Genomic DNA, 9,004 nt, shown 5'->3' on the forward strand with positions numbered 1-9,004 from the left:
TGTTCGTTGTTGAGGGCAGGAGGAGCTCCTGTCCTTATGCCATTATTTCTATGCTCTCCTTTGCAAACAGGTTCAAGGCGATTCTGACTTGTTCATGGAGAGCTCTAGGCTTCAGGAGAGGTTGGAGAAGACCCAGGCTTGGAAGGTAGCTGAGACCCTGGGTGGGTGGCAGCCTCAGACAGCAGGTCTTCAAGGTTTGCCCTTGCTATATTCAGGGAGAAGAAAGGAAGAAACCCCTCCATCTGGCTTCCTGGGTACCAGTCTTTACTCCCATTCTTTCCCCTTCCCTGCAGGTCCAATTAGCTGGTTTCTTCCTCACCTGACCCCTACTTGGATAGCAGGAGGAACTTCGTGGTTGTTCACCAGAACTTCTTGGATGCACACCAATTCTTCAGTCCTTCTCTCTTTGGACCCATAGTGCCCAGATTGCCTGGGTCCTAATCCTGGTTCCAACATTGGCTAGTTATCTTGGCAAGTTCTGTGACCGCCTGGACCCTCTGGTTCCTTGTCTGTAAAGTGGGAGTATTAATGGAACTTTTAGCATTTATTTGTTGTGAGAATTAAGAGAATACCAAGAACAGTGTCTGGCCCATGATGTGCAAATTTTGAGCAAAGGCAACCACTATTATTGTTATTGGGTGATGGCCCTGTGGGGGCACTAGAATGTCAAGGACATGGTGTCTGCCCTTAAGAAACATACCATGTAGCTCATGCTTGAATCCAGTCAATACCTTCCCACTGACCCTGGAATAACATTCAGATACTCCATGGTAGCCTGGAAGACCCTATGTGATCTGCTCCCTGCCTACCTCTTTCACTTCACCTCATCTCACTCTCTCCCTTATCTCTTGTTCATCATCTACACTGTCCTTTCTGTTTCTCAAATATGCCATGCTCTTTTCCACCTCTTGGACTTTGCATGTCCTGCTCCCTCTGCCTAAACCACTTCCCCCAGACCCTGTCCATCATCAGGTCAAATCCTGTATATTCAGAAAGGCCTTTCCTGGCTTTCCAAGTCAAAGTTGCCCCTCCTTCCTTTCCCCCACCCCCAGTAACTCCCTACCTCATAATGCTGTTTCATTTTCTTCATAGCACTTATTATTATTATCAGAAATTATCTTCTTTCCTTGTTTATCATCTGTCTCTTCCTAAAACATAAGCTTCATGGAGCAGGGACTTTGTCTGGCTTGTCTTCCTCTGCATTTCTAGCAGTTAGAATAGTGCTTGGAATATAGTAGGTGTGCAATAAATATTTGGTGAGTGGATGAAGGAACAAAAGAAGCCATGACTGTAGGACAAAGCCAAGTAAGCCAAGGGGCCTCCTGGGGAAGGCTCCAGCCCTGGGCTAAAGGCATGGGGTTGTTGGGCTCTTTGTTCTGCTAACTCTGATTCTCCATGTCTCTCATGGGTCTAGAGGTGAGTTCTCTTTGAAAGCTCTCCTGTGCCTAGGCATTTTTGTAGCTAAACCATTATCCCCTACAATCAGAAAGTGGGAGCACTGTTCTGGGGGCCTTCATCTGTGCCAGGTGTTCACTCTTTACTTGCTGGATCATAGGCAGGTATGGTAGGGTGGTGTCCCAAGGCTGAGGGAAGCATCTACTTACCAGTAGGTACATAAGTATTTCAACATTTTGACGTTCAGTGCCCTAGCTTCACGTACAGTGAGTGCCAGTGAGCTTCAATAGACCCTGCTGAGTCCTGTGGATTCAGCGCTATTTCAGGAGGTCTGGAGTAGCTAAGCTGGTTGGCACCTTTGTGGCCATGCAGGTTAATGTTCCCCCCAACTGTCACCCACTCAAATCCACCCACTTCTACCAATGAAGAGGGAGGAGCAGAGAGAGGACCTAAGGTCCAGAGCTAGTCATGGGCAGGGCCAAGTCTTCAAGGCAGCCGGTGGGACTTGCATATCTTCTTGAGAAGTGGCAGGGAAGCCATATTCTCACTTCCTGCAAGCCCCACGAGCCTTTCCAAGCCAAGATTGGAAAGTATATTCCACCACATCTTCCCTGCCCTTTCCAGGCAGGTGCTTCTCTCTTTCCTCAGGGCCGCAGGAACAGGAATCCCAGGAAACTCTCTTCAGCTGCCAGGTCAGGCCTAGGCAGGTGAAAACATGCTGGGAGGGGACCTTGATGTCACGTGCCATGCAGACTTCCCTTTCTTCCTGCCTCCAGCATTCTCCCCATTGCCACCCCCATATCCCCACACCCACAAGGGTTCCCTGGAAGCTGAAGTGACTCAGGGATTCCAAAACTAGTCACCTTAGGGGGAAACCCCTCTGGAAAATGTTTCTCATGGCAGGAAGTCACCCTAAGGAGTCCCACAAAGCTGCTACTGAGATAAGGGCAGGGGGTGAGCAAGTGAGGTGGGGTGGGAGCATGTGGCTCAGAGCACAGGTTCTCAGGTCAGTCCTGGTCATCACAGGGGTGGGAAAAGCCAACCCTTCCTGGAGAGGTTCTCCTTCTGCCCTACAGGGATATCCTAAAGGACTCTTCTGAAGGGAAATGTTCTTGGTGACCTAGGCTGGGTCTTCCCTGCAGTGTCAGCAAATGAAGCAGGTAGCTGGGATCACTTCTGGCTCCTTTGAACACCCCCTCCTGGGCAGGGGTCAAGATGGGAGATCTGAGCCAACTCCAGTTCTACTACCTTCTTAGCCCTGAGGTTCCGACTGGTGAGAGTGAGACCCATAGGAGTCCAGCTCTTATGAAATGGCACTGCCTCCTAAGAGCCTGTTCTGGGATTGAGGTTTTCCCAGGAGCACCAGAAGCCACCCTGAGGCCATGCATGCTAGACCAAAGGCTAGGAAAGGGAGCTAGCTCGTGGCTTGATGCCTAAGGGGCAGAAATGCCCCATGGCTTTCAGCAGGTTCAGTTGGAACTTGTCCCAACCCAAGCCCAGGTGAGTAGGAAAGCATTCGCTGTGGGGCTCTCCTTCCATTCACAGACAGCTGGGGGTAGGCACGGAGTGGCACTTCTGTGCCAGGAGGTTAGATGTGAAATTGGTCAGAGCTGGAATGAGAAACCAGCTCAGCCTCTTTCTTTGTGACCTTGAGCAAGTTATTAAATTTCCTTGGGCCTCAGTTTCCTCATCTGTAACATGGGTATAATAGTTTCCATGTCATGGTTTCATTGTAAGGATAAAATGAGATGATGCATGTCCAGGGCTTAGCACCATGCCTGGCACATGTAAGTGTGCACAGGAGCTGAGTCCAGCAGGATACGGAAGGGAGACGACGTCTGGGAGTACAGTGGGTAGAGGGTGGGACAGTGAGAGTGGGGCCATGATACTGGCCTCATAACTCTTTCTGAGTGCCCCTGGTCTCCCAGACACCACCTGTTTCTTTTAAGTGCCCCCATCCCACAGTTCCAGGTGTCCCAAGACTCACCAGAGCAGAGCAGCTTCTCCCAATTTTCCGGATTGCCCTCTGACCTCATCACTCCTCTCTTTTGGGGCTGCTTGGCCCTAAACCACTGGAAAGTTTCCCCCTCACTCTGCAGTTTAAGTTATTCCTGGTTCCCTTTGTTTATTTCCTGAGTCCTTTGTTACTAGAGGAGTATTTTCTAAGGGAAAGCACATGCAAATCAAGCTGCATCATTCTAGGGGCAATGTCTGTGTATGCGTATGTTGGGTGGGTGTGGGGGATGAGGGGGGCTAATAGGCAAGTGTGAAGAGAAGGACCTGCAGGGAAGGACGTGCTGCCCACTCTCAGCACAGTGCCTCCCAAGCAGGCAGGACCCGGCTGACCTGTTGTGTCTTTGGGGTCAAGCCCATCTCTGAGCCTTTCTAGGGCACACATCCTCCCTCCTGGCTGACAGTGGTCCATATTTCTGGGCCTGCTGAGGCTGAGTGGGCTCACTTTATGGCCTGGGAGCAGTAGCTGACCCTGTCATGGGCTTGGTCCCCCAGACTCTGTGAATGAGAGCTGGTTGGTCTCTGGAACTGAGACCTCCTTCCTGTTGGTTCTTAGGTGAGGTTGTTTCAGTTCCCCTCCTCTTCCTTGCTTCACCTTCTCATTTGTGCAATGGGAACACTCACCCACAGCTTCTTCCATCAGACCTTGCCCATCCAGCCAACAAACTCAGGAAGTCAGGGCCTTCCCTGCAGCCCTGTGAGGATAAGCTTGTATCCCTGATGGAGGACAGTGACTGGTGAGGGCAAGGGGGTGTTACGAAGTGAGTCATAGACAACGGGGGAGAAGTCATAGATGTTGGGGGTCATAGAAGTTTGGGGTCATCGAAAATGCAGAAGAGGCCAGAGAACCAAGGGGATGGAAGTCAAAGGATATCTAAGGGAAGGGAAATAATCACAAAGGTGGGTATCAGGAGGACATCTGAGAAGAGGGGAATGGTAACACCAGATCCTGGATGGGAGCAGCAGGGATCAGTGAAATGAGGCCTCTTGAAAGGAGGCCACAGGGAAATTCCCATAATGCCAGTTCACAACAGAATAGCAGACCGCTACTGCTCTGACCCCATGCCCGGAAAAGTTCAAAGAGCAAAGTTTACCCAATCAGCTACCAGGCATATAATGATGGTCATCACAACTTCCATGAGTATTGCATTTTAAGCAGCCTTTGGAAATACTTTCACGGTTTTTTGTTTTGTTTTGTTTTATAATCTCAAGTCACTCCCTAAAAAGATAGTGGAAATAAATTTGAATAAACAAAACAGGTTTGCTGAAAATAAAACCAGGACTCCTAACCTGCTCTAGTTAGCCTGCTTCCACAAGGCCTGTCAGCCAGTGCTCCACCTGTGACAGAGTGAGCAGTGCCCAGCATGTACCAGGCCAGTGCAGAGGGCTGCTGGAGGGCTGTGCTGAGAGGGAGAGGAGCAGAGATGCTGCTGAGGGTGGAGGGAGGCCAGGCTGCCAGGTCTGGGGCTGGGGGCCAGGTGGAGTGAGAAACTGGGATTCCAGGGGGAGGGCACAGCTGAGGGGGCAACCCAGGTTAGGTAAGAACAATTCTCTCAGTAGCCTTTTCCTACAGGTGGTTACATTCTTGGCAATGGTCATGGGAACCCACATCTACAGTCTTCGGCTCCAGAAGGACTGCAGCCACTGGCCCAGCTGCTGCTCCAGCAAAGGGCAGGACCTCTGTGAGGAGTGGCTGAAGTGGAACACTGTGCCTGTGCCTCCCTCGGAGCCTGCTAGCCTCCCCCACCACCCAGAATCCTGCAGGGCCAGCGAAGATGGACCCCTCAACAGCAGGGCCATCTCCCCCTGGAGATATGAGTGAGTCTGCCGCTACTCCCAAATACCTGAATATGTTTTCCTGCATGTGCTGGTTAGGGTACCCGTGAGGGACGAGGGAAGTTCCAGCTTACTTTCCCATTTTGATCTCAGAGAGGTCTGTGTTTGAGTCCTAGCTCTGACTCTCACTGGCTGACCTTGAGTCAATTATTCGAGTTTTCAAGACTCAGGGTTTTTTTTTTTTTTTTTTGACACCTGTAAAATGATATATTGTCCCATAGGCTAATGTGCAGATCAAATGAAATCATGTATGTAAAAGTCTGTATTTATGTTGGGTTTCTCCTTTTCTTTTTTATATATTTATTTGTTTTAACCACTAAACCACCAGTGATCTCCTTTTCTTTTTAAAAATCCCTATAATGGCCCATGTTTTTCTGAGTAAAATATTGGAATAGTGGCATGATACAGGCATGAAGCATCTCAATCCAAATGATACTGCTCAGGCCATGAATGGGTTAGTTATAAGTATTCTAAGGGAGTGAAACCCTCAATTCTCGGGGACAGCTGACTGGCTGGAGTTCTGGACTGGTTGTCTTTAATCATGACTATGGTTACTGTGTTCTTTCACTCAGTGTGCCACATAAATATTATAGTTCTCTATTTGTGTCATGATGTGAAAAATACTAGGAAGTGCTGAAATATGGACAATGAAGGAAAATATTAAAAACTAGAGTCTTAGGGATTCCAGATATCGGACTTCACTTCTTCCATCTAGTTCTGTCTTAGCATTGGGTTTGGGGATGGATGGAGAGGTTCAGTGGTGGGGAAGGATCTAGGGTGGATAGTACAGGTCATGATGCTTTGGAGAAGTCTCAGAAACTGGCTGGGTCCCTGGGCCAAATTGGATGGCACAGGAGCTTCTTAGGGAAGGTTGGGTGCCAGAGGGTTAACTCAGCTGTCTTCCAGACCCCTTGCTGGGAGTCTGTGAATCCCTGAGGACCACTCAGGTGGCTTTCCCCAAAGTATGTTCTGTATAGCACTCATCCTATGAGCTGCTTTTCAGAAAAAAGTGATGCCAAGTAAACTTGGGAAAGACTGCTCTGTCTCCTGCCTTTTGGAGATTCATCCTGTCATCTGTACATTAAAGTCTGTAAGAAGTCTGTAGAAAATAAACCATTAAACTAGTGTTTCCCAAATTCATTTAAGCACCCAACCTTTTTCTTGCAGGGGATTTATTAGGGAACCCACTTTGGGATGTGCTGTGCTAGCTGAACCCGCTGGCCAGGCTGGTCTGTGTGAGGAATGGTCCTACAAGTTGGGGACTGTCTCCTGCCAGACTAACAGAGTCCCAGTCCTGTGGGCCATTTACTTTTCAGTGTTTTTCTTCTTTCTTTCTCTCTCTTTCCCTTTCCTTCCTTCCTTCTTTCCTTTCTTTCTTTTCTCTTTCCCATGAAATCCTTTCAGAATAAGTAGTCTTCCCATACACTCTTCCTTCCTTCCTTCTTTCCTTTTTTTCTTTTCTTTTATTTCTCTTTCCCATGAAATCCTTTCAGAATAAGTGAAGAAGTCTTCCCATGCACTCTTATGTGTGCTTATAATATAAGCTTCCACAGTGCCTGGAAAAATGTGAAGGGAACGGTTGAGGATAGCTTCCTCTGGGGAGTGGGACTGGTAGGGAGAGACTATTAGCTTTCACTCTTTATACTCTTTTATATTTGGACGTCAGAGTGGTTTATACTTTTGCAATCATGCTATAATAATAATAGAAAGAATGCCTAAAGGACAGGTGCGGTGGCTCATGCCTGTAATCCCAGCACTTTGGGAGGTTGAGGTGGGTGGATCACCTAAGGTCAGGAGTTCAAGACCAGCCTGGCTAACATGGTGAAACCCTATCTCTACTAAAGATACAAAAATTAGCCAGCACGGTGGCAGGCATCAGGAGAACCCAGGAGGAAGAAGTTGCAGTTGAGCCAAGATTGTGCCACTGCATTCCAGCCTGGGTGACTGTGAGACTCCGTCTTAAAAAGAGAAAAACACAGAAAGAAAGATGACCTGAAGTGTAATGACTACAATTAAGAGAACTCATGCTACAGCCCAGAGAGAAGCAGTGCTGGTCGATGGAGGCTAAGGCAGGAGCCTGCTCATCCTTCTCTTCCTCCCTCAGGGTCCCAGGACCAGTTGGAAAGCACTCTGTCACCTGCTAACCTCATTTACAGGGGGAAAATTAATCAAGAGAGGAGGGAGGTGACTTGTTCAAAGTTACCCAGCAAGTGGTTGCAGATCTGAGACAAGAGGCCAAGGCCCCAGATGCACCATTTCCTTCCTCTGTTACTCCCACGCCACCCCATCCTCTGCTTCTGGCCCATCTCTTCAGGGCCTGACAAGTGCCGCCCCCACAGGTTGGACAGAGACTTGAACCGGCTCCCCCAGGACCTGTACCACGCCCGCTGCCTGTGCCCACACTGCGTCAGCCTACAGACAGGCTCCCACATGGACCCCCAGGGCAACTCAGAGCTGCTCTACCACAACCAGACTGTCTTCTACCGGCGGCCGTGCCGTGGCGAGCAGGGCACCCACAAGGGCTACTGCCTGGAGCGCAGGCTGTACCGTGTTTCCTTGGCTTGTGTGTGTGTGCGGCCCCGTGTGATGGCCTAGCCGGACTGGTTGGAGGCTAGTCCCTTTTTGGGAAAACTGGAGCCAGGTGTACAACCACTTGCCACAAAGGGCCAGGACACACAGATACTTGGCCCCTGCAAAGGGCCATCTGGAGCAGAAGGATCCTGGGACAGGATGGGGGACTTTGGGGGAAACCTGCACTTTTGCACGTTTTGAAAAGAGCAGCTGCTGCTTAGGGCCGCTGGAAGCTGGTGTCCTGGCATTTTCTCTCAGGAAAGATTTTGATAGTTTTGCCCATTTCTGGAGGTCACCACTTCTGTCTCTTCCTCTCTTCCCATCTCCTGCTACCCTGGCCCAGCACAGGCACTTTCTGGATATTTTCCCCTTGCTGGAGGAGAGCTCCTCGTTTTATTTGCTGGTTTGTTTACCCATCACTCAGTGAGCATCTATTTTGGGTGCATTCTGGTATACTTACTAGTCTTTTGACATGGATGATTCTGAGGAGGAAGCTGTTATTGAATGTAGAGATTTATCCAAATAAATATCTATATTTTAAAATAGCCTAATCTGTCTTTGACATCCATGGTTCCTGAACACCTCTCGGTCTCCCAGCCTGTCCTTCTCCTTCCCACCACTGGCCCTCACCTCTGCCCACCCTGCCAGCTCTCTCTGCTCTCCAGAATTTCTGTTGCATTCTTCCGCCCTCTCCAGTCTCTGTCTCCCTGGCCCACCCCGAACATCAGGGTGGGGGCTAGGCCGCGCTCCCAGCATGTTGGAGAGACAGAGGCCCATTGAGGCATTGCGGCAGGCACACAGCGCCCCCTTGTCCCCCAACAATCCGCCTTTGTCCTCCAGTCCTGGCTGCTGCCGCTTGGTCCTGGGGGTGCTGCCTGGGCTGGGCTCCAGCTCCCATCCTTTCTAAAAGGAAATGGGAGAAAGGACCCACCAAAGAGGAGGGTTAAGGTTAGGGAAGGGGCACACAAATCTCTTCAGGCCTAGGTCCCTGGGTCCTCCCAGTCCTGCCCCTGTTCCTCTAGTCATGTCCCAGCTCCTCCCAGTTTCTTTTCAGACCTCCTCCTCTCCCCTTCCTTCTCCTCTGCTCCAGGCTGGGTTGGGCTCTGAGCAAGGGGAGGGTTTAGAGCCTCCTCCCTCTCTGCCCCTCCCCATGTGTCTCTAGGGGGCTGGTGCAGGCAGCAGCAGAGGC

At 50.0% G+C, this 9,004-nt stretch overlaps 1 protein-coding gene across 1 annotated transcript; it reads left to right on the forward strand.

The window, feature by feature from the left end:
• The first annotated feature begins 2,841 nt into the window (after window positions 1–2,841).
• Window positions 2,842–8,353, forward strand: IL25 (interleukin 25). The gene is made up of 4 exons (XM_078333172.1): window positions 2,842–2,895; window positions 4,039–4,145; window positions 4,912–5,226; window positions 7,584–8,353. The coding sequence occupies exons 1-4, from the start codon at window positions 2,842–2,844 to the stop codon at window positions 7,837–7,839; spliced, it is 732 nt and encodes a 243-aa protein (XP_078189298.1). The 3' UTR covers window positions 7,840–8,353.
• The last annotated feature ends 651 nt before the right edge of the window (window positions 8,354–9,004 follow it).

Source organism: Callithrix jacchus, chromosome 8 (assembly GCF_049354715.1).
Source record: "Callithrix jacchus isolate 240 chromosome 8, calJac240_pri, whole genome shotgun sequence".
In the NCBI taxonomy this organism is placed as follows: domain Eukaryota; kingdom Metazoa; phylum Chordata; class Mammalia; order Primates; family Cebidae; genus Callithrix; species Callithrix jacchus.